We start from the raw sequence: 26,786 nt of genomic DNA, 5'->3' as shown, positions 1-26,786 counted from the left end.
TTTGTTTTTATCATAAACATGTAACAACCAATTGGATGACAGTTTGGCAATAAGTTGTGTCAGACTCACACTGTCTTAGTGAGTTGCATACATTTTAACCCTATGACACCTCACCATGACAATGCACTATTTTGGTTGTTTATATATAAGGGGAACCAACACCATTTGTATTTTGCCTGATGAACAAGCCGATTTAATGTGGGGGCATGTGTAAGATGGGCGGAGAGCATCAGGGTATATGTAAGCTGTGAGGAGTACATCAGGGTATATGTAAGCTGGGCAGAGTGCATCAGGGTTTATGTAAGCTGTGCAGAGTACATCAGAATATATGTAAGCTGCGTGGAGTACATCAGGGTATATATAAGCTGGGCGAAGTGCATCAGGGCATAATAGGATGATGTAATAATGGGGTGAATGAATAATGGAATTGATAATCCATGGATTGGTGGGGTACGCTTGGAACCAATCCTTTATGCACAGGCCGGGTTTTTTGGGTATTATACAAAATATATTCGCTCCAGTATTGCCTAATCTTTGACTTCTTCACTAGCCCTATAAGCAGCACAAGGCCCAAAAGTGTCATCTCCGCTGCATCTACAGGATCCACCTGTGCGGTCTAGCAAATGATGATGTAGGGTTTTTAGTGAGAAACTACTGGACCTAAAAAATTAGTCTGGGCTATGATTTAGAATCATTGCGTTTTGAGAGTCATAACCAGTTGCGTAACTACCGCTATAGCAGCTGCTACGGGGCCCACAGCATTAGGGGGCCCGTGCCACCCGCCGGCACAGGCCCCTGATGGCCGGAGGCTCAGCTAGCAGCCGCTATGGCTGCTACAGCGCGACGCCACTGAAGGAGTTGTTCCTACAAAAGACATGCATCCCCTATCCACAGGATAGGGGATGCATGTGTGATCGCTGGGACGCCCAGCGATAAGGAGAACGGGGGACCGAAAGTCCCCTGAAGTTCTCCATGACAAACATCGGACTTCCGGAGTCTGTCTGCAGCTCCATAGAAATGAATTGTGCACTGGTCGCGCTTGTGCGCATGCGTGACCAGTGCACCTTTCATTTTTACTGAACTGCGCAGACTCCGGAAGTCTGAGGTTAGTCATGGAGAACTTGGGGGGACTTTCGGTCCCCCGTTCTCCTTATCGCTGCCAGCGATCACACATGTATCCCCCATGTATACATCTCTTTTGTAGGACAAACTATAGGCTTTTTTTTTTGGGGAGGGGGCTATATGGCGTTATCTACAGGGGGGTCTGTATGGTGTTATCTACAGGGGGGTTCTGTATGGTGTTATCTACAGGGGGAGGGCTGTATGGTGTTATCTACAGGGGGGGTCTGTATGGCGTTATCTACAGGGGGGGTTCTGAATGGCGTTATCTACAGGGGGTCTGTATGGTGTTATCTACAGGGGGGTCTGTATGGCGTTATCTACAGCGGGGGTTCTGCATGGCGTTATCTACAGGGGGGTCTGTATGGCGTTATCTACAGGGGGGTCTGTATGGCGTTATCTACAGGGGGGTCTGTATGGCGTTATCTACAAGGGGTGGGGGTCTGTATGGCATTATCTACAGGGGGTCTGTGTGGCGTTATCTACAGGGGGGGTCTGTATGGTGTTATCTACAGGGGGGACTCTGTATGGCGTTATCTACAGTGGGGACTCTGTATGGCGTTATCTACAGGGGGGTTCTGTATGGCGTTATCTACAGGGGGGTCTGTATGGTGTTATCTACAGGGGGGACTCCGTATGGCGTTTTCTACAGGGGGGACTCTGTATGGCGTTATCTACAGGGGGGACTCTGTATGGCGTTATCTACAGGGGGGACTCTGAATGGCGTTATCTACAGGGGGGACTCTGTATGGTGTTATCTACAGGGGGACTCTGTATGGCGTTATCTACAGGTGGGGTCTGTATGGCGTTATCTACAGCGGGGGTTCTGCATGGCGTTATCTACGGGGGGGTCTGTATGGCGTTATCTACAGGGGGTCTGTATGGCGTTATCTACAGGGGGGTCTGTATGGCGTTATCTACAAGGGGTGGGAGTCTGTATGGCATTATCTACAGGGGGTCTGTATGGCGTTATCTACAGGGGGTCTGTATGGCGTTATCTACAGGGGGTCTGTATGGCGTTATCTAGAGTGGGGGTCTGTATGGTGTTATCTACAGGGGGGGTCTGTATAGCGTTATCTACAGGGGGGTCTGTATGGCGTTATCTACACGGGGGTCTGTATGGTGTTATCTACAGGGGGGTTCTGTATGGTGTTATCTACAGGGGGGGTTCTGTATGGCGTTATCTACAGGGGGGGTTTGTATGGCGTTATCTACAGGGGGGACTCTGTATGGCGTTATTTACAGGGGGGGTTCTGTATGGCATTATCTACAGTGGGGGTCTGTATGGCGTTATCTACAGGGGGGGTCTGTATGGCGTTATCTACAGGGGGGTCTGTATGGCGTTATCTACACGGGGGGTCTGTATGGCGTTATCTACAGGGGGGGTCTGTATAGCGTTATCTACAGGGGGGTCTGTATGGCGTTATCTACAGGGGGGGTTTGTATGGCGTTATCTACAGGGGGGGTCTGTATGGTGTTATCTACAGGGGAGGTCTGTATGGTGTTATCTACAGGGGGGACTCTGTATGGCGTTATCTACAGTGGGGACTCTGTATGGCGTTATCTACAGGGGGGGTTCTGTATGGCGTTATCTACAGGGGGGTCTGTATGGTGTTATCTACAGGGGGGACTCCGTATGGCGTTATCTACAGGGGGGACTCTGTATGGCGTTATCTACAGGGGGGACTCTGTATGGCGTTATCTACAGGGGGGACTCTGAATGGCGTTATCTACAGGGGGGACTCTGTATGGTGTTATCTACAGGGGGACTCTGTATGGCGTTATCTACAGGTGGGGTCAGTATGGTGTTATCTACAGGGGTTCTGTATGGCGTTATCTACAGGGGGGATCTGTATGGTGTTATCTACAGGGGGGATCTGTATGGCGTTCTCTACAGGGGGGACTCTGTATGGCGTTATCTACAGGGGGGACTCTGTATGGCGTTATCTACAGGGGGGACTCTGTATGGCGTTATCTACAGGGGGGACTCTGTATGGCGTTATCTACAGGGGGGACTCTGTATGGCATTATCTACAGCGGGGACTCTGTAAGGCGTTATCTACAGGGGGGACTCTGTATGGTGTTATCTACAGGGGGGACTCTGTATGGCATTATCTACAGGGCGGACTCTGTATGGCGTTATCTACAGGGGGACTCTGTATGGCGTTATTTACAGGGGGGACTCTGCATGGCGTTATCTACAGGGGGGTCTGTATGGCGTTATCTACAGGGGGACTCTGTATGGCGTTATCTACAGGGGGGACTCTGCATGGCGTTATCTACAGGGGGACTCTGCATGGTGTTATCTACATGGGGGTCTGTATGGCGTTATCTACAGGAGGGACTCTGTATGGCGTTATCTACAGGGGCGACTCTGTATGGTGGTATCTACAGGGGGGACTCTGTATGGCGTTATCTACAGGAGGGACTCTGTATGGCGTTATCTACAGGGGGGACTCTGTATGGCGTTATCTACAGGGGGGGTCTGTATGGCGTTATCTACAGGGGGGGTCTGTATGGCGTTATCTACAGGGGGGGTCTGTATGGCGTTATCTGCAGGGGGCTGTGTGGCGTTATCTACAGGGGGGCTGTATGGCGTTATCTACAGGGGGATTGGGGCTGTAAGACGTTATCTACAGGGGGCTGTGTATGGTGCTATCTATAGGGGGCGCTGTGTGGTGGAATCTATAGGGAGGCACTATCTACAAGGGGGGGTTGTGTGATAACTAGTGGAGGGGGGGCCCCAGTCAAAAGTTTGCTATGGGGCCCACTCTTTCCTAGTTACGCCCCTGGTCATAACGTGTTTTTTTTCAGTTGATAGAGCTATGTGAGCGCTAGGTTTATGTGGAACGAGCTATAATTTTTATTGGTTCCATTTTGGGGAACATAAGATTTCTTTTTTATCACTGTTTATTAAATTTTTGGGGATACGAGGAAACCAAAATACAACAACTCTAGCACTGTTTTGTTTCTTCTTTTTTACAGTGTTCACCGTGCAGTATAAACAACATGTTAACTTTATTCTGTGGGTCAACATGATTACCGTTTTTTTTAAAGTTTTACTACTTTTCTACAATAAAAATATTATTAAAAAAAATAATAATCATATTTTAGTATAATTTTCTGACAGCCATACCTTTTGTATTTTTCAGTTGATATCACTGTGGGAGGGCTTGTGTTTTGCGTGACGAACTGTAGTTTTATCGTGTACTATTTTGGGGTACTTGCAAAATTTTGATCACTTTTTAATAAAACATTTTTGAGACAAGGTGAGCAAAAACAGAAATTCTGTCATGGTTTTCTTTGTTTTTTTATTACGATGTTCACTGTGCGCTAAAAATAACATGATATTTTTATAATTAAGGCCATTCCAAAAGCGGCAATAATTTATGTATAGTTAAACGTGAGCTTGTTCACATGTTGTGGTACTGTGTAGTTGTGTCTGTCTCTGTGGTGCTGCACTGATGGGGGGATGTGGCTCAGAGCCATGGAGGCTTGGCGTGGCCTGACAGCATGGGCGCTTTTGGACCTTTGGGCTGCTCCCTCTGCAGGAGCCGTGTTGCAATGGCAGCGACCGCCAGCGGTGCTGCAACCAGTAGAGTAGGGACCTACTTTTTGAGAGGTCGCCGTGAAGTGGCAAGTGGGTTTATACAGTTTGATCAAAATGTTAACAAGGAACCTCGTTCATGCTTATAAATTTTTGCCTAGCTTCTCAATGTATTACAAGTGGATGTGTGGTCCATGTCTAGGTTCTCATATTGATATTGTAACTATTATGTATTGTTTTTTTTCCAAATATAAAGGACATAATCAGGGAAACAGGGCGATTCCTAATTTTATTACTTAAAACTTTTATTTATTTATTTTTCTTAAACATTTTTTTTAAACTTTTTTTTTTACACTTACTAGGGGACTTGAAGACCTGATCTTCTGATCCCCGGTACAATACACTGCACTACTTATGTAGTGTAGTGCAGTGTACTGTAACTGTCATTTTTCAACTGACAGCCTATTAGGTCCTGCCTTGGGCAGGACCTAATAACCTTCCGTACATGGCCGACCGGGAAGCTGTTGCTAGTCTTCTTGGTTGTCATAGCAACCATCGGCACATGCGATCGCTCGCGGGGAGGTGCGGTGGGGGGGGAGTTACAGAGGGAGCCCCCTCCCTCTGTCAACCACTTAAATGTGACGGTCGCTATTGACTGCCGTATTTAAGGGGGTTAAACGGGTGCAATCCGAGGTAACTGTTATCGCCGCCGTTGCAACAGGATGTCAGCTGTATATTACAGTTGACACCCGCTGAAGATGAAGCGAGCACAGCTCCTGTGACCGCTTCCTCTTCAGGACGTGGCTGGTGCGTCGGATTGCACTAAATTACTTGCAATACCAACAGAAATGTTTATCTTTTAGTACAGTGCTCCCATCTTGAAAAAATGTCTCTTAATATGTTGTGTTTCTTATATATTATTTCTTACCTTGTTCCAACTCTGCAATGCGGTTTTGCAAGATACTCAGCTCCTTCTCTATGTCCTGCTTGTCTCTTTCCCCTGAAGCTGTTGTCTGTTCTTTTTCAAGCTCTAACAGTTTGGCCAGAAGTTGAGCCTCTAACTCAAGTAGCTTAGATTGTAAGGAGTCCCGTCCATGGAGGGGTGAAGGAGAAGTGGATGTTGGAGTGGTCATATTGTTTACTCGCTGCTGAATTTCCAACTACAAAGACAAATACAATATTGTAAAAAAAATAATCTTATTCTATCTGTCATCTGTTAATAATTATCATTAGGTATTAATTGTTATTATGATCTAGAAGGTTCAAATATATTTAACTTTACTGAACTACTGATTTTAAAGACATGGTTGTATTTCTGTTTATTGTTCAGACCATAAAGTAGATAGCATACCTGTCAGGATAAGGTTTTGTCAAAATAATATAACATTATGTATTACAGTATGCAAGAGAGTATGTACTTTATAGGCAGCCCATTCATCTGCTATGGGGCCCCTGGAGATAGGAGGCCCCAGGGACTGTATCCTTTATTTTAATTGGTAGCAAAAACTTGTGCAGGGTTTTTCTCTTCACAGGCCCTACATCGTTAATAAACAAGGGCACGGTAAATCAACTCTATGATCATGGAAAGGAGAAGTGGTGGTGTTAACCTTCACCAAAACGGTGCCCCTTTTAATTACTGCCCCCTCACACTTATGTACGTCTCTGACACTAAGTTTGGTAGCTATGATCAACATGTCTTTTTAGTTTCACAGCATTAGACATCTGCCTGCTCTGTACATGTCACACTAAATGTACTTATGTGTTGAATGCAACCTCCAATGAAGGTAGACCACACCACTGCTATGGGGTTCAGGGGGCTGTTAAATACTGTATATTATGTTATAATATAAATGCTTTTCAATAGAACTAAAGATACATTATGCTGACACTGCAAAACATATATCAGCTATTTCAGTACCATAGGAATGCACGAGTAATGACAATTATAGGTCTTCCAAATGTAGACACAAATGCCACCTAAATGTTAAAACATGACTATATTCTGGGGTATTTAAGACAGCCAGAGTTAGACATGGGTGGGTGGTCATCCAGGGAGATGCCCAGGGACATACATTGATTCCAAGAATGAAGATACACATCCACGGCTAAGCAAGATGTGTCACGGCTATGGGGTATGTGGGCCCACTGTGCTGCTTCGCCGTAACAGAGTAGCAGCTGGTCAAACAAAATGTCAATGACAGTCACTAGGGAGAAAGTACCTGGGTTTCTGGCTTGTGTATCTGTTAATAAAGAAGTTTTTCTATCACATATTACCTTGAGCGTACTTGACCTCTTTTCTCTATAGGTTTCTTAGTAATGCTATGGTCGGAGTACCAGGTCATATTGGGTTATATGTGTGTGTTCTCCTCAGTCTATAATTATAGCTATTTTTGTTACTTTGACTTGTATAGACATATAAAGATATATATTCTTCGAGTTCACACTATTCCTGCTTGTGTACATGTTGGTTATCTATACTAATTCTCTCTGTGTTCCACACAGAATCAGGTACCGTGGGTCCCATGGACTACAAAGCCAGAGATGGCGCCTGGCGATCCTTGATGGATCAAGTTTTTTCAAGATGAGTCTACAGTGTCTGGTTTTAGTGGTTCAGAGAATGTGAGCGAACTTCAGCATAAATACAAAAATTTACTCCATAGACGAATGAAAGTCTGGTGGAACAAAGTATTCTTAGAAAATTACATTCAGAGATGTCTTATTCCTAGGGGTCTTAGGATCCAAATTTTCCCCTCATTTCCAATCAGTGATGAAAATTTCATCACTGGATGGGAAGCTGTTTGCAATAGTAGCTCCAAAAGGTTTATGGAACTTTTGGTGGGACTCAATCAAGACACACTTGTTTTATTGGACGCAGAAATTGAAGATGTTCAATCTCAGTTGATTGCACTTCTATCTGCAGAGAATATGTCTAGATTTAAATTGGGCCTTGAAGCTCAATTTTCTGAGTGGGAGAAAGAGATACAAGCCACAAAATCTAAAAAGTTCACTAGAGATATTGGAGATTTCAAACAAAATCGGGTCTATAGATGGAGGAGGAATAAAATAGGTGGACGGAGTCGCACACCCTCCATATCTTCCATATCCTCCCTTAGTGAAACAGAAAATGCATTCTCTCGCTATAACCAGTCATCTGGCTCACGTCCTAAAAGAAAACTCACGCAGAGACAAATGGCAAATAAGAAAAGACCAGACACGCAGGATCCCACCCATCGCCTGAAGGTGATTAACCTATCCACGCATATTTTTTCAGATACAGACAGAGAAGTCATTGCTAAGGGTCTTACGTTCTCACCTTGTAATCGTTTTGATGCTTTCTCTGCAGTGAAAGATCTCAATATGTTCGGTCGGTCACTTATACACAAAAAATGGTTCCATAAATCCAATCATGCGGACCTTTTTCCAACCGCAGAAGAGCAACAAGCATTAGGGATTCTGGAGGACTTATTGGAAGAACAGGATATTACTGTACCAGGTAAAATCCCAGTGTGTGTCCGTATGAAATCTAAGAAATTTCCCCCACTTAGCTTGTGCCCGGCTGTGGACTCATTTGTTAAGGCGGTCACATTAGTATTTCAAAACATTCCCGCCAATATCAGACATGACAATCTAACTACAGCACAATGGGAAAGCCTTAACAATTTGCAAAAATGTAAGGATGTAGTATTTAAGGCTGCCGACTAAGGCGGGAATGTGGTGGTATGGCCATGTCACATGTACGAGGCTGAGGCCTATAAACAATTACGAGATAGACAGTGTTATAAAAAACTCACATTCAATCCCTCGTCCTCTTTTAGATCTAAACTGCAGCAGATATTATCAAAAGCTTTGCAAGAAGATGTTATCAACAAGGATTTACTAACCGCACTTACAACGACTGAACCCATTGTCCCTACGCTGTATTTGCTCCCTAAAGTGCATAAGAATGACACGATACCACCAGGAAGACCAATAATCTCAGGTAGGGGCAGTATCACAGAGAAGTGCTGTAGATATATTGATCATCATCTTAAGGATTTGGTTATAAACCTCCCTTCATATATTCGTGACTCTGCGGATCTCCTCCAGAAAGTCAGTGGCATCAGCATTGATGATGATATGCTACTAGTCACGATTGATGTTGAATCTCTCTATACTAGTATTAGGCATGCTGATGGCATCAGGGCCACAAAATTCTTTTTGTCTACAACCAATTTAGAAAAACCCATGTGTGATTTCCTTGTTGAGTTGCTTGAATACACATTGACGCATAACTTTTTTACCTTCAATGGTAATTTTTACTTACAGCTCCAGGGAACGGCGATGGGGGCAGCCTGTGCGCCCTCATATGCCAATTTGTTCCTTGGACTGTGGGAAAGGGACCTTTTTTCAGATGGCCAGGATGATTCAATGGACCGGGTCATATTTTGGGCACGGTTCATTGATGACATCCTGGTCATCTGGAAGGGCACCCACTCGGATTTGGATAAATTTATGTTGGATCTCAACAACAATCAAATCAATCTTAAATTCACATACAAATCAAACAGCCAGCATATTGATTTTTTGGACATCAAATTAACCAAGGATTCTGATGGATTTCTGCAGAGTGACGTATTTCGAAAAGAGACTTCCGTTAATTCTCTACTGCACTTCTCATCCTCTCACCCACCACAGACCCTACAGGCAATCCCTATTGGGCAATTCTTGAGGATAAGGAGGATATGTTCCTCTGATATCATATTTGAGGAACAAGCCAAGGATCTAAAAACCCGCTTCATTGAACGAGGCTACATCATGCGGTCCATTAAGAAAGCATATCATAGAGCCAAACATGCTAAAAGAGATGATCTCCTATTCACCAAAAGGAAAAAAGATACACAGACCAAGGTGAGATTTATAACCAACTATCACTCGAGGTGGCCACAAATGAAGGAAATTGTTAAAAGGTTTTGGCCAATCCTGCTCACGGACCCAATTCTGACTAATTATGTGACTAGGTATCCCAGTATAACAGCAAGACGGGGGAAAAATTTAAAAGATCACACTGTGCTGTGGATTAAGCTGGACATGAATGAAGATAAGTGTATGATGCTGATTGGTCAGCATCATACACTTCTCTTTACTATGCCCACTTGATCAAGAGTAAAAAACCGCCCACTTGGGCATTAAGAACAAATTTGCATAACACATAAAATGCTCATAACTTTTTCAAATATAAACGTGTTTTAAAAAAAAAACAAAAAAACACATTACTTATCTACATTAAAGCGCCTATTAGATTAGGTAGAAGATAGGGCAGTTATAAGCTGGTGATAGAGCCTCTTAAAGACTACAGGAGCCAAGTGTTAAGTATATCTCAATACAATGAGTTGACAGCATGTTTACATCAATATTAAATAGCAATGAATGAGAAAATTTTCCAAAAACATATTGTACAGTGCAGAGTAGGTAGTGTTCTAGGCCTACAAGGAGAGCTCACAGTGTATATGTGTATAAAAACAGCCATAACATAAAAAACACAGGCGGGTGAAGTGAATAAGATTGATTATCCTGTTACAATGGCACCTGTAAAGGGGTGGGATATATTAAGCACCGCGGAGACAGTCAGTTCTTGAAGTTGATCTGTTGGCAGCAGGAAAAATGAGTACGTGAATCTGAGCAAATTTGACAAGGGCCAAATTGTGATGGCTATATAACTGGATCAGATCATCTCCAAAAGGTCTTTGAAGTGGTCCAACAAAGGACAACCGGTGTACTGGCGACAGGGTCGCCAAGGCTAGTTCATGCATGTGGGGAGTGCCCATGCTGAACCCAGTCCACCGCTGAAAGTGTCTTCAATGACCATCAGAATTGAACCGTGGAGCAATGGAAGAAGTGGGTTGGTCTGATGAATCATGTTTTCTTGTAAATCATGTGGACGGTCAGGTGCATGAGCGTTCCTTATCTGGGGAAGAGACTGCACAAGCATGCACTATAGGAAGAAAGCAAGCCTTCAGAGGCCGTGTGATGCTCTGGGCAATGTTCTGCTGGGAAACCTTGGGTTCTTCATTCCTGTGAATGTTACTTTGACATGTACCACCTACCTAAACATTGTTGCAGACTAAGTACACCCTTCATGGCAACGGTATTCCCTACTGCGTCCTGCCAAACTGCAAAAATTGTTCAGAAATGATTTGAGAAACACGGACAAAAGTTAAAGGTGTTGATTTTGCCGCCAAATTCCCCGGATCTCAATCTAATTGAGCATCTGTGGGTCGTGCTGGAAAAACAAGTCTTGTCCATGGAGGTCCCACCTCGCTACTTATATGAGGTCCATGACTGGACAAGTCAGAGAAGTTCTGGCAGCACAAGGGGCCTAGACAATATTAGGCAGGTTGTTTTAGTGTTATCAGCGTTCATCAGCGTTTCTGACCTGGCTGTGTCCATTTGTAAGTATGGCCTTTTTCGGTGTTTTTGCATAAATGTCCTTGTTTTTATCTGTTTTGTCTGTACATCAGGAGCTTTTCGCTCCAGTTAGGGACTCGCAAGTCTGGGGATCCTTGTCGTGGATTGCGAGCTTGCGTCCTTTTGGCCAAAATGATCACTAATACCCCAGGTATTTTTCATTATTACTTATATTCGCTTCTTTTGGACACAGCCAGGTCTTTGATGCTGGGAGAGCATGGTGTGTTGTTGTTTGGCCTAGCAAGCAGGGTAGCCCGCTCTATGAATTATCAAGGCGTCACAAATAGGCTTCTACCTGGCTAGTCATGTTGCGCCTCATGACTTACACACTATCCCTCCATGTTTCACACACTTGCATTCCATTATTCATTTATTTTTTAGGCACTTTACTCATTACTGCCCCCTATATTTCACTTACATTATTACACTTGCACATACACTATTCATTTATTATTTCTTACTACACATCCCATGCACCACATACCACTCCCCTCAAGACTAGTGGGAGTGGCTATTATTATTTAAAGCACCTGCTCACTCGCCTTCATCAGCGTTTCTGACCTGGCTGTGTCCATTTGTAAGTATGGCCTTTTTCTGTGTTTTTGCATAAATGTCCTTGTTTTTATCTGTTTTGTTTTAGTGTTAGGGTATGGGCACACACACTAATTACGTCCGTAATTGACGGACGTATTTCGGCCGCAAGTCCCGGACCGAACACAGTGCAGGGAGCCGGGCTCCTAGCATCATACTTATGTACGATGCTAGGAGTCCCTGCCTCGCTGCAGGACAACTGTCCCGTACTGTAATCATGTTTTCAGTACAGGACAGTTGTCTTGCAGCGAGGCAGGGACTCCTAGCATCGTACATAAGTATGATGCTAGGAGCCCGGCTCCCTGCACTGTGTTCGGTCCGGGACTTGCGGCCGAAATACGTCCGTCAATTACGGACGTAATTAGTGTGTGTGCACATACCCTTATGGCTGATTGGTGTGTATGTATATATATATATATATATATATATATATATATATATACACACACACACAGTATATACATATTTAATTTGAACTTTAGCAAAATCTATGTACTGCTATTTTCATACATATCATTTGCTAACACATTGATTTATATTATCTATTTGCCTTAGGTCTACTTGAAAACAACTATACGTACTATATGGAAAAGGTTGATGTAATTTCTTTTAATGTTGGATATTTATCCAGAAACAATATAATTGATTTTCTGGTAAGCATCTGTGACCTTATGCATTGCTGGGTGTATGCTGCCTATGCTGAGAGCGTAACAGCTATACAAATTGTTAAAGTGAGTCAATAGCAGCCTGTGTTGTACTGACTAAGCTCTTTAACAGCAATTGTCATAAATATTTTTCTGGCTGAATCAATGAATATTACAAACCCTTCCCCTAAAACAGTATGCTATGTTCAGGTTTGTGTGCATCTATCCCACTAGCTGTGAGTTATTGATTAATGGAAAACCTAACTAGAATAAATGCAGACATTTATGTATTTGTGATGTAATTCTCGAACGTAGGCAGATACTGGCTTCCAACAAATTGCATTGACTGTTACGTACCGTGGGGAGATTTATCAAAACTTGTCCAAGGGGAGAGTGGAGCTGTTGCCTTTGGCAACCAATTAAATTCTAGATTTTTCAGAGACCCTTTGGAGGATGAAAGCAGCGATCTGAGTTTTCGCTCCACTTCTTTTGCTCTATTTTTGATAAATCTCCTCCACATGTGTCTTTCAGTGTGGTTTTTGAGGCAATACCGCATGGTTGTTTTTTTGAGTGGTTTCCGGGCACACGGCAGGGACGTAGTTTGTACGTTTCAGATATGCAACATATTTATCATTATCTCAAAGCAGAACATTTTCTAACAAAACTTTCCTAACACACTGTAGTATTAGGCTATGTTCACACGGAGTATTTTGGGGGAGGAATATCTGCCTCAAAATTCAGTTTGGAACTTTGAGGCAGATATTCCTCTCCCTGCACGCCGATTTTTGCGGCAATTATCGCGCCGTTTTTCGCCCGCGGCCATTGAGCGCCGCGGGCATAAAACAGCGAGAAATACGCTTTCTCCTGCCTCCCATTGAAGTCAATGGGAGGTCGGAGGCGGAAGCGCCCGAAGATAGGGCATGTCGCTTCTTTTTCCCGCGAGGCAGTTTTACTGCTCGCGGGAAAAAGACGCTGACGCCTCCCATTGAAATCAATGGGAGGCGTTCTCGGGCCGTTTCTGCCGAGTTTTGCGACGCGGTTTCCGCGTCAAAAAACTCGGCAAAATACCCCGTGTGAACATAGCCTTAGACATTTATTATGAGCTGTGCAATGTTTAAACAATACATCACAGACAAGAGACATTACTTGAGACTCTTGGGACCAAATGCAAAATCTGCAACAGTGCTACCATGTGTCATTAATAATAGCAATCCCTTCTATAGTGGCAGGGGGGCCTTTAGACCCCCCTCAGGCACCAAGGTATGGTAGTAACTGCTACCTTTGCACCTTGTCCCAGACATTGTTTAACCTGATAAGCGTTTGAACATAGTTCATTTTCATAAACCTCCCTGTTGTGCCTTAGTTTGGCTTTTTTTTTTTAATTCCCACCCATCTGCTGAAGGCAAACATCAATTCAGTGACATGTAATTCCTTCCCTGCCACTCACGAATGATGGAGAATATGGGCACGAGTGTTCTTATTGCCATGGATAGATGCAGCCATTTACATCATTCATTGACTCTCTAATAGTAGATAACAGCTTTTAATGTTTATAATGTACCATGTACACAATATGTGTAAACATTAGCCACCCTTCAATAGAAACATTAGCTACCCTCAAATTTTGAGGCATCCCTGTGACAACACTGAAATTCTTTGCAAGTTTTTTTTAGAGCATGTATAAAGCAGATAAAGAGGCACTCCTATAGGATTTAAGGATGTCCGGCTACTAGGACCCCCAGTATTGAGCTGTAATCTGTGGGGGAACCCAGCAGCAAGTGATTATTTTCCTTGAAGTGCAAACTCAGGGAAAAATGAAGCCCCTAACTTCATTGTAAGGTAGACAAAGTCCTAAAGTATTCTGTTTGAGAATATTTTAAAGTATGCCATAACACGTCATTGTTTCTTGTTTTCACGGGTTAGCAGCTATAGGATATTGTTATTCCAACTGTATGGTCCTACGGTTGTTGCATAAATATAATGTGCTTGTGTATTACCTTTAACAATGTAGACTAAAGCCTAACATAGATTAATTAAATTTGACAATATCTTGTAGTGTGCCAGAATGGATTGGGGGCACAGCATTGGTGTAGTCTCAAACAAACAAGTGCCAAGGCTCTAGGGTTTGAGGCAGCTTAGGCAAAGCTATAAATTTAGGCGGAGCTATCAGCGTATTTGGGGTAATCAGCATAGGTGTTTCCAGCAATAGAGGTGGGGATAGCAATGGAGGCGGAGCTATTCATTTAGTGTCATATTTGTGGGCGTACTGATGAAAATAAAGGGTGTGGTTGTATAAACAGACACTCTGGTAAGGTATTATATGAATTCTTTGCTGTGTGTTTGAGCCTTTCTAGCTCACAATCAAGGGGGTACATACTTAAGACTTTGGCCATTAATGTAGTAATAAATGTTGCAAAAAGTATGGTTTAAACCTACATATACAGTACTGTGCAAAAGTTTTAGGTTGTGAAAAAATGCTGCAAAGTAAGTATGCTTTCAAAAATAGAAATGTTAATAGTTTTTTTTTTATCAATTAACAAAATGCAAAGTGTATAAACAGAAGCGAAATCTAAATCAAATCAATATTTGGTGTGACCACCCTTTGACTTCAAAACAGCATCAATTCTTCTAAGTACACGTGAACAAAATTTTTGAAGGAACTCGGTGGGGAGGTTGTTCCAAACATCTTGGAAAACTAACCACAGATCTTCTGTGGATGTAGGCTTCCTCAAATCCTTCTGTCTCTTCATGTAACCCCAGACAGACTCAATGAGGTTGAGATCAGGGCTCTGTGAGGGCCATATCATCACTTCCAGGGTTCCTCATTCTTCTTTACACTGAAGATAGCTCTTAATAACATTGGGTGTATGTTTGGGGTCGTAGTCCTGCTGCAGAATAAATTTGGAGTCAGTCAGATGCCTTCCTGATGGTATTTCAAGATGGCTAAGTGTCACGTTAGGTATGTGGCCCTACTGGGCCATACCACCTTGACGGTATGGCAGCTGGCCAACAGGACACAGGTCACAGTCTATAGTTTGTATAGTGTACCTGTGGTAGCTCAGGCAGCAAGACAGGCTCGGCTGGGACTTGGCAGCAGGCGCCAGGCGTGGTGTAGCAGGACAGGCGTGGTACACAGCACAGCATGACTTCAGCTCAACAAGGCACTTGACCAGGATAGCACGGGGATACAGGTTACAGGTAGCACAAACGGGGAACACTGGGAACTGGAAAACACTTAGGAGACCATTTGCATAGACATACTAGGATAACAACAACAAGGCTCACACAAGGCAGGAAGGGGCTGAGCACCTCTTATAGTCCAGGGTGCACATGGGCTAATTTTGTACTTGAATTCAGGTGCGCGATGGCCCTTTAAGAGTGGACACGAGCCTGCGTGCGCACCCTATGGGACCCGGCCGGGAGAAGCGGAAGTGAGCACTGGCTTCTCCTGAGGAGGAGATGGAGGCCAGCGCTCACAGATCCATGGCTGCAGGCATCAGGAGGTGAGTGAACCTGATGGTCCGCGGCCGTGGGCATGACAGTATCCCCCCTCTTACGCCCCCTCCTCTTGGGGCCAGAACGAGAGAGAAACTTCTTCAGGAAGGTAGGGGCATTGAGGTTCTCTTCTGGCTCCCAGGACCTCTCTTCAGGACCAAACCCCCTCCAATCCACCAAATAAAAGGTTCTTCCACCCACTCTCTTGGTGTCTAGGATCTCCTTTACCTCAAAAGTTTCTGATGAACCGCTGGGAACCACTACAGGAGTGGAAGTCTTGGAATAGCGGTTCAAGATTACTGGCTTCAGCAGGGAGACATGAAAGAAGTTGGGGATCTTGAAGGTAGGAGGCAGCCGAAGCTTGTAGGAGACAGGGTTAATTCGTTGCAAAATCTCGAAGGGTCCAAGGAACATGGGAGCAAACTTGTACGATGGCACCCTCAGCTGGATATTCCTAGAGGACAGCCAGACCTTAGTACCTGGAAGAAACTGGGGAGGCTCTCGTCTTCTTGTGTCTGCCTTTCTTTTCATGCGGTTGACCGCCAGCAGAATAGAAGATCGGGTCTGCTGTTAAATTTGCAGAAAGTCCCTGAATGCAGAGTCAGCTGCAGGCACCTGGGATGTAATGGAAACAGGGAGAGGTATTCAAGAGTGTTGTCCATAGACAATGAATAATGGACTCTTAGCGGTGGACTCACTAGTGTGGTTGTTGTAGGAGAACTCAACCCAAGGAAGCAGCTGCACCCAGTCATCATGCTGCCTGGAGATAAAGTGTGGTAGATAATTCTTCATAATCTGATTTATTCTCTCGACTTGACCACTGGACTGGGGATGGTAGGCAGAGGAAAAGTCCAACTTCACACCGAGGCATACGCAGAGGGTTCTCCAGAACTTTGAGGTGAACTGAACCCACCGATCCGACAAAATACACATAGGCAAGCCGTGCAGACGGAAGACGTGTTGGACGAAGAGATTGTCTAGTCGAGAAGCGGACAGTAGGCTGGTCAGTGGAACGAAATGAGCCATCTTGGAGAATCGGTCCACCACCACCCAGACCGTACTGCAGCCAGCAGAGAGAGGCAGGTCCGTGACAAAGTCCTTAGCAATATGCTGCCAGGGGGCATCGGGCACAGGCAGTGGCTGGAGCAGGCTCGCCGGTTTGGAGTGGGCAACTTTATTTGCTGCGCACACCGTGTAGGAGAAGACAAAGTCTGTGATGTCTTTGGGCAGCGTGGGCCACCAGAATTGACGAGCGATCAAGTCTCAGGTCTTACGGATGCCCGCGCGCCCTGCCAGTTTAGAACTGTGTCCCCAGTGGAGAATTCTTCTTCTGTCTGCCAGATGCACAAAAGTCCTCCCCAGGGGAATGTCTCTAACTTGCAGAGGGTTGACAGGGATGATGCAGGACGGATTAATGATATTCTGTGGAGACTCCATAGTGTCCTCTGTCTCGAAACGACCTGGACAAGGCATCGGCCCTCACATTCTTGTCGGCCGGACGGTAGTGGAGCTCAAACTGGAACTGAGCAAAGAACAGTGACCACCTGGCCTGACGGGGATTCAGTCGTTGGGCCGTCTGGAGATAAGTGAGGTGCTTGTTGTCCGTAAATATCAAGATGAGATGTACTGCGCCATCTAATAGATATCTCCACTCCTCCAGAGCCAATTTGATGGCCAGTAACGCCCGATCCCCAATCAAGTAGTTGCGTTCTGCGGAAGAGAAGAGCTTGGAGTAATAACCACATACCATTGACTTGCCCTTGGAACCTCTCTGGAACGGAAGTGCACCAGCACCAACAGAGGAGGCATCCACCTCCAACGAGAACTGTCGAGAAACATCTGGATGATGGAGGATAGAGGCTGACGTGAAGGCGCTCTACAGGCTATTAAATGCGGCTTCCGCCTCTGGAGTCCACAGCTTGGCGTTCATGCCTTTCTTGGTGATGTTAGAGATAGGAGATGTCAGTGTGGAAAGTTTGGAATGAACTGTCTGTAGAAATTGGCGAATCCCAGGAAGCGCTGTATGGCCCTCAAGCCTTGAGCATCTCTCTAAAACACGCACTTCTCCAACTTGGTGTACAGACGATTCTCCCTTAAACGTAGCAAAGCTTGATGGACATGTCTCCAATGAGTCATTGGATCTGGAGAAAAAAATCAAGATGTCATCAAGATAGACCACAACACAAACATAGAGGAGGTCACGGAAGATGTCGCTAACGAACACCTGGAAGACCGCGGGAGCATTACGCAGACCGAAGGGCATTACTAGATATTCATAGTGTCAGTCACGGGTGTTAAATGCCGTTTTCCATTCGTCACCCCGGTGAATCTGGATTAGGTTGTAAGATCCACGCAGGTCTAGTTTTGAAAAAATCTTGGCTCCACGTATGTGATCAAACAGTTCAGAAATCAATGGCAACAGATACCTATTTTTTACCGTGACCTGGTTGAGACCCCGGTAGTCGATGCAAGGACGCAGAGAACCATCCTTTTTATTGACGAAGCAGAACCCGGCCGGGGAGAAAGTCTTCCGTATGAAGCCCCTCTCCAAGTTCTCCTTAACATAGGCAGACATGGACAGAGTCTCTGGCATGGAGAGAGGATATACCCTACCACGGGGAAGGGATTCGCTAGGAACTAGGTCGATAGGACAGTCATACGCCCGACTCTGCCTCTTTCTTGCTGAAGACATCCGAGAATGCAGAATAATGACCAGACTTTTTTTTTCTCCATCTGGCCCAGGCTGCTGTGACGACTTATTCCAGCCATGACTTGTCTCTGCAGAATGTGACACACAGACATGTTGGTTTCTCGCTTTTCCAGCATCCTCCTTGTAGATAGCGCCACACAGCTCCCCCTTGTAGGTAGCCACACAGCTCCCCCTTGTAGATAGCCACATAGCTCCCCATTGTAGATAGCGAAACAGCGCCCCATGTAGATAGCCAAACAGCGCCCCCATGTAGATAGCCAAACAGCGTCCCATGTAGCTAGCCAAACAGCGACCCGTTGTAGATAGCCAAACAGCGCCGCCTTGTAGATAGCCAAACAGCGCCCCCTTGTAGATAGCCAAACAGCCCCCTTGTAGATAGCCACGCAGCGCCCCCTTGTAGATCGCGCCACACAGCTCCCCCTTGTAGACAGCCACACAGCTCCCCATTGTACATAGCAAAAACAGTGCCCCCTTGTAGATAGCCAAACAGCGCCCAGTTGTAGATAGCCAAACAGCGCCCCCTTGTAGATAGCCAAACAACACCCCTTGTAGATAGCCCCACAGCTCCCCCTTATAGATAGCCACACAGCTCCCCTTTGTAGAAAGCAAAACAGCTCCCCATTGTACATAGCCCAACAGCGCCCCCTGGTAGATAGCCAAACTTCGCCCCATTGTAGATAGCCAAACAGCGCCCCCTTGTAGATAGCCACACACAGCTCCCCCTTGTAGATAGCCAGACAGTCCCACCCTTGTAGATAGCCACACACAGTCCCCCCTTGTAGATTGCCACACAGTCCCATCCTTGTAGATAGCCACACATCTCCCCCCTTGTAGATAGCCACACACATCCCCCCTTGTAGAGAGCCACCCAGTGCCCCCTTCCCTTGAAAGTAGTGCCCCCCCCCCGTGCAAACAGAGCGGAGAGCAGTAGCCTACTGCTACCACTCTCCACTCTGCCTGACACCACTCACCGTCAGGAGGAAGAGGTGGTCATGCGGCGAAGCGGCGGAGGATCACTTTTGACTGGGGTCGGTGACGGCACAGGACTGGACCAGTCCAGTCACCTGACCTCATGTCATGTGACTGGATTGGTCCACTCTCGGCACCGAATTCACGTGGCAGCGGCCGGCCTGCATATTTTCAGATTTTGCACAATCTGAAAATATGCCCGACTACAGCCTACTATTCTTTTGCACTGTACATGTACATTTTGGCGCATGCGCAGTGCAAAGTACCGGGAGACTGCCGAAAATCCTGGACTGTGCTTTTTTCTGCCGGATGCTACGGACGGCAGAAAAAAACACCCATTTTTGCAGACTGTCTGTGAATTTTCGGATGGTTGGAAACCCTGCCTGCCAGTGAGGAGAGAGACGATGAATGCAACCCTTGTACCATCAGACGAAAATGCCCTTGCATACAGGCTAAAGTGGATCTAAATAAAAAACACTGCTGTAATCTACATTACAGCGCCGATCATATTATGTAGAAGATAGGGCATTTATAATGTGTTGACAGAGCCTCTTTAAGGAGATCTTGGACACCAAGAAAGTAAGAGGAAAGACTTTTTATTTGGTGGATTGGAGGGGGTTTGGTACTGAAGAGAGGTCCTGGGAGCCAGAGGAGAACCTCAGTGCTCCTACCCTTCTGAAGAAGTTTCTCTCTCGCTCTGGTCTCAAGAAGGGGGGGCGTAAGAGGGGGGATACTGTCATGTCCATGGTCGTGAGCCGTTAGGCTCACTCACCTCCTGACGGCCGCAGACATGGGTCTGCGAGCGCTGGCCCCAGTCTCCTCCTCAAGAGACGCCAGCGCTCAAAACCGCTCACCTCGGCCGGGTCCCGTAGGGTGCGCGAGCATGAAGGGGCAGCGTGCGCACCAGACTTTAATGTAAAATTAGCCCATGAGTACCCTGGACTATAAGTAGGGCCCAGCCCCTTGATTCCTTGCCTGAGTGTTGTTGTCATACCTAAAGTTTGTCTATGCAAATGGTCTCCTAGTGTTTTCCAGTTCCCAGTGTTTCCCATTCCTGTATCCTGTCTCCTGTTTCCCGTGCTATCCAGGTCAAGTGCCGTGCTGAGCTGTAGTCGTGCTGTGCTGCATACCACGCCTGTCCTGCTACACCACGCCTGACGTCTGCCTGCTGCCTAGTCCCAGCCGAGTCTGCCTTGCTATTGTCCGAGCTGCCACATTTACACTATACGAACTATAGACTGTTACCTGCGACCTATTGGCCAACTGCCATACCGTCAAGGCGGTGGAGCCCAGTGGGTCCACGAACCCAACGTGACACTGCCACTGGTTCCAAAATACACGGCAGGTCCTCGCATCTCCATCATAGCGGTCAGGAAGCGGCAAAGAAAAGCGTGGATCAGCACTGCCAGGAGGTGTAGTCAGAGGATCAGTACTGCCAGGAGGTGTAGTAGGAGGAACATCAGCTTGCACCTTCAGTCAACGAGAAATAATGTTCAATGCCTGGAGGAGTTGGTCCTCTCAAGACCAGAGGTCTAGCATATCCGCCCGCATCTCCTGTGACGTCGTAATGGTCTTGGATTGACCAGCGGGGTCCATGGCCTGAGCCTACTGTCATGTTGGGTATGTGGACCCACTGGGCCATACCGCCTTGACGGTATGACACCTGGCCAACAGGACACAGGTCACAGTCTATAGTTCGTATAGTGTACCTGTGGTAGCTCAGAATCTGGGACTAGGCAGCAGGCAGGCGCTATGCGTGGTGTAGCAGGACAAGTGTGATACACAGCACAGCACGACTTCAGCTCAACACAGGACTTGAACAGGATAGCACGGGATACAGGTTACAGGTAGCAGGAACGGGGAACACTTGGAACTGGAAAACACTTAGGAGACCATTTGCTTATATATAGGATAACGACAACAAGGCTAAGGCAAGGCAGGAAGGGGCTGAGCCCCTCTTATATTCCAGGGTGCTCATGGGCTAATTTTATACTTGAATTCAGGTGTGCGTGCTGGCCGGGAGAAGCGGAAGTGAGCACTGGCATCTCCTGAGGAAGAGATGGGGGCCAGTGCTTACAGATCCATGGCTGCGGGCATCAGGAGGTGAGTGAACCTGACGGTCCGTGGCCAAGGGCATGACAGTAAGTAATTGCCTTCTGTTACACCCAAATATTTCAACTTTTTACTCTTTATTTTTTCTGCACCCTAGTTCCTATTTTTTCATGCATAGTTGAGTTGCTTGGTCTTGTTTCCATGTGGAAGCTATGGCTTTTTGGACGCAATTCTTCTATGAAGACCGCTTCTGGCCAGACTTCTCAGAACAGTAGATGGGTGTACCAGTGTCTCATTGGTTTCTGCCAGTTCTGAACTGATGGCACTCCTGCAAATCTTCCAATTATGAAGGGAAGTAACTATGATGTATCTGTGATATGCTGATCTAAGTTTCCTTTGCTGACCACTGTGTCTATGGTCCTCAACGTTGCTTATTTCTTTGCGCTTATTCAAATTGGCTTGAACAGCACATCTTGAAACCCCAGTCTGCTTTGAAATCTTTGTCTGGGAGACACCTTGCTGATGCAGTATAATTACCTTGTATCTTGTTGCTGTGCTCAGTCTTGCCATGGTGGACCTGTGACATGAAACTGTCTTCCACAACCTCATCTTTGTAGAAGAGTTTGGCTGTTCCTCACCCAGCTAGCAAAGTTCCAGCTGATTCACCATCTGTCCCATCCCAAGGGGCGGTCGGTGTACGACGGGATTGACAGTGATTTGGCAACGGTCTCGTATGTTTCATTTGATCGGGCGGTTGAATTGGTGTGTCGGGAGGGGGCGGGCGCCCTTATGGCCAAGTCTGATATTGCGTCAGCTTTTCGTTTGTTGCCTGTTCATGTGGATTGTTTTCACCTGTTGGGCTGTGCGTTGGAAGGGCTTTTCTATTATGATATGTGTTTGCCGATGGGCTGTTCAATTTCTTGTTCGTATTTTGAGGTGTTCAGCTCATTTCTAGAATGGGCGGTGCGGGATCTCACCGGTTCTGGGTCGGTGACTCATTATCTGGACGATTTTTTGTTTGTGGGGCCTGGGTCCTCGGGGCAGTGTCAGTTTTTGTTGAGGTCCTTTCAGTTTCTCGCCCAGCGCTTTGGGATCCCCCTTTCTGAAGAAAAAACGGAGGGGCCGGTGACGGTATTGAGTTTTTTGGGTATTGAAATTGATTCGGTTGCCATGATCTTTCGCCTCCCGGCGGAGAAGGTGGTGAAATTGCGCGCTGCATTGGACATGGCTCTGGCTGCGCGTAAGTTGGAGTTGCGGCAGATTCAATCGTTGTTAGGTCTGTTGGTCTTTGCGGGTTGTGTTATGCCCATGGGGCGAGTGTTTGCCAGGAGGTTGTCCTTAGCTACAGTGGGCGTTTCGGTGCCTTCTCATCATGTTCGGATTTCTAGTTCTGTTAAGGCGGATCTGCGCGTCTGGCGCACTTTCTTGGAGGACTACAATGGGCGGACGTGTTGGAGGACGCCTTCCATTTCCAGCGTGGACTTGGAATGGTTTACGGACGCGGCTGGCGTGACAGGGTCTGGGGCGTTGCTGGGTTCGGCCTGGTGCGTGGAAGCTTGGCCTGATTCCTGGAAAGACAAGGGTTGGTGCGCAAATTTGACGCTGTTGGAACTTTTCCCCATAGTGGTCGCCGTTGAATTGTGGGGGGCACGCCTCTCCAACAGGCCTGTGGAGTTTTGGTCGGATAATATGAGTGTTGTTTTTGCTGTTAACCACCTTACTTCTTCCTCAGGTCCGGTGTTGTCTTTGCTCCGTCATTTGGTGTTGCGGTGTTTGCAGTGTAACATCAGTTTTCGTGCTCGGCATATTCCAGGTATTCATAATGTTGTTGCTGATGCTTTATCTCGTTTTCGTTGGCAGGTTTTTCGCTCTCTTGGCCCGCTGGCAGAGCTGGAGGGAGCCAGCTGCCCCGAGTTCATGTGAAGGATGCTGGATCGGAGCTAGTGCCCTTGGTGAGGTCGTCCCTGGCGCCCTCGACTTGGACCACTTACGGTAATGCGTGGAAGGAATGGTTGAGCGCTGCGGGGGATAGACTGGTTGGAGAGGATCCGGTGCTGCGCACGACGGTGATGCTGGAATATCTGACGGCTTTGCGCGGGTGGGGGGTTTCGGGGGTGGTGGCGCAGCGGCGTCTGGCCGGGTGGCTTTTTTTTTCTAAGTTGAGGGGGTGGTCGGATGTGACTAAGTCCTTTTTTATTTTGCAAGCCTTGAAGGGGTGGAAGAAGATGGCTTCTAGGCGGGAGTCGCGGCGGCCGGTGTCTTTTTCTTTGTTGCAGGAACTTATAGGGGCGCTTCCGTCGGTGTGTTCTTCTCCATATGAATCTGTTTTGTTTTCTGTGGCTTTTTCGTTGTGTTTTTTCGGGGCTTTGCGGATTTCGGAGTTAGTTCCGATGGGGGCGGCGCGGCCGGGGGGTTTGCTTTTGGAGGACGCCGTAGTCTCCTCGGTGGGGGTTCGGTTGCGGATTCGTCGCTCTAAAATGGATGTGTTTGGGCAGGGTTGTTAGGTGGCGCTTCGGGCAGTCCCGGGTTCGGCCTGTCCGGTGGCGGCGGTGTCGGCTTTCTTGTGGGTGCGTAGTTCCAGGGCCCAATTTTTGTCACACTCGGATGGGCGGCCGCTTACTAGGTTTCAGTTTTCTGCTATTTTTCGGAACGCTTTGGTTCAGGTTGGACAACCGCCAGGGGATTACGGTACTCATTTGTTCCATATTGGGGCGGCCACGATGGCCAGTGAATTGGGGTTATCGGATGCGGCTGTGGGGCGCATAGGGAGATTGAAGTCGGATTGTTTTGCTGATTATGTTCGCCCGGACCTTATTTTGCACTAATTTCAGTTTTCATTTTAGGTACCAGACCAGCGGTGTGGATAGTCGGGCACTCTTATGTGTTTTGGGCTGAGAGGAGGGCTGCCATACGCCCTGGGGGACGTTCGTTGGGCTTTGCAAGTGCTGAAGTCTACTGGAGAGGCATCCGGGGCCTGCGCTGGTTGCAGGCACTGCCCGAAGTGGTCGACATCAGCCGGCATCGCATGGTTCCAACTGTTTTACTGTTTCATCTAGGAGGCAATGATCTGTGTTCGGTTCGGTTGGGGGAGTTGATCTCACTGATCCAGTCAGATTTAGAAAGGTTCGCCAGCTTTTTCCCCCGGGTAGTTTTGGTCTGGTCAGAAATTGTTCCCAGGTTGGTTTGGCATGGAGCGCGGGACGTGAATGCCATTGAGCGTGCGAGGCGCCTATTAAACACCAGGGTGTCTAGCTTTGTCCGAGCTAGAGGCGGGGTGGTGGTGCGTCATCGGGAGTTAGAGGGTGACAATAGAGGTTTGTTGTTGCCAGACGGGGTGCACCTAACGGAGATTGGGCTGGATATTTTCCTGTCAGGGTTGCAGGATGGGGTTGAGCAAGGTCTATTTTTGTTGGGGGTCGGTGAGCCGTGTAGTTGAGGAATACACGGTCAACTGGTGGCGGTAGTAGAAGGGGATTTACCTACATGTCCTTGGTAAGGCAGGCATACAGGTTGTTATTGACCTATGTTAAGGTCATTGCGTTTTATATTTGGTAAATTTGTTATTTACATTTATTGTGTTAACAAAGCTGTGGCCGACCCCTGGGCCAACCCCACTTTAAAAGAGAGTTATGTGTCGGTGTGATGTTAATTTTAGTATGGGGAGGGGAGACTTATGGGTTAAATGTTGCTATATGCATACAGTCTATGAAATATAGTGCTTCCAAAAGTTGTAATATTTTCCCCTTATCTCCATACATTTTATCAACAGATAGAATATGTGCTGTGAGCAAAGAGAGAATAGTAGCATTACTGTGCAATCCATTCACATTTGACATGCTGCCTGCTGAGATCTTATTTCACTGCTCTAGGGCGAGCAGAGCCCCCTTTTACTAAGACCACCATTCACCTAGCCTCCATTTACAGATGGAGCAGACAAGAATATAGACCCCTATGTTTCATGTGTTTACAGAAAGTCTTGAGGACTGACAAATAGTTGTTTTGTTCATCTTTTATATTAATGTCAAACTTTAGTGTTCCTTTAAATTTTGCAATGCATTGTGTTTAATCAGGCATAAGATTTTGAGACAGCCCTGGACATTATGCTCTCATATTCTTTTGCTACAAGTCAGGGATATTCATTTCTCACATGAAGCTGCAGAATTGACAGCCTCTGTGAAAATTGTACCAGACACGCAATAAGGCCTCCCTTTTTTGTCTCATCGTTTACCGACCCTTTGTTTTCGTTATTTGTTATGTTTTATGCTTCCCCTGATTGTAAAGCACTGCAGAATATATGCTCTTTAAATAGTAAAGGTTAAAGTTGTTATTACTACTGTCTCCTGCTGCTATATCACTGTAGCCGGGGTCCACTGACTGCCAAAAACGACATGTGACAACCTCTATTTTTAAGCGAGTTGCAGAACACAGAGTATGGTGCTTAAAGTACTAAAGGCTTGATGCACCAGTTTGATTAAAAAATATCTCCTTTACAACCAGATAATTAAATCTGTGTGAAGCCTCTGTGCACATATCATCTATAAAGTATAGGAAAAAACTCAACATTTACTCGATCCTCCAAAGATTAGAATGCACTGGTTCACCCATGCAGGATAAATGTTATGAATAGACACACTGTCAAATGTATTTTCCATTTTAATATATCGGATGGACAAAAAACATTGGATCAACTCTTGCTTTTATAGCTAAGAGAAGATTTTCTATTAATTTCTTCAATAAATGATTCAATAGCACAGAGCCTCCAAATGTCCCTCTTGGTTTTACCTATAAAGTTAGTAGTTGACATTCTGCACTCCGAGACAATCATGTGGACGTCTATGCATAAATACACCAACTCATGTTAATGAGACAGAAGGCTCCACAGAAGGCCGGAAGCTCAGCAGAGCATTACACGCCAGTAATAAAACACACCCAGGAAAGATGTGGAAAGATGTGACTTGTGACTCCAGTGATGCTTAATTATTAAAGGGAGAACAAGGCAGAAAGAGGAGAGCGGTAGTAGTGATAGATGTAGAGCTTATAACAGAAAATGGCTGTAAAATATATCAGAGAAAGCCACTGCCACATGTGATTAATGTGTTGGTCCTGTACTATGTATTTTATATATATATATATATATATATATATATATATATATATATATATATATATATATATATATATATATGTATACAGTCCAGCAATAGATGAACACAGC

At 46.1% G+C, this 26,786-nt stretch overlaps 1 protein-coding gene across 1 annotated transcript in view; it reads right to left on the bottom strand.

The window, feature by feature from the left end:
* The window catches only part of NPTXR (neuronal pentraxin receptor), an 86,128-nt gene that overhangs the window by 37,211 nt on the left and 22,131 nt on the right, over positions 1–26,786 (bottom strand). Inside the window, exon 2 of the mRNA XM_075833559.1 lies at positions 5,595–5,826. Coding sequence (XP_075689674.1) covers positions 5,595–5,826 — 232 coding nt within the window. The remainder of the gene's footprint in view (positions 1–5,594; positions 5,827–26,786) is intronic.

Source organism: Rhinoderma darwinii, chromosome 7 (genome assembly GCF_050947455.1).
Source record: "Rhinoderma darwinii isolate aRhiDar2 chromosome 7, aRhiDar2.hap1, whole genome shotgun sequence".
NCBI lineage: Eukaryota > Metazoa > Chordata > Amphibia > Anura > Rhinodermatidae > Rhinoderma > Rhinoderma darwinii.
Note: the sequence above shows the minus strand (reverse complement) of the source record. Positions and strands in the feature narration are given on the sequence as shown.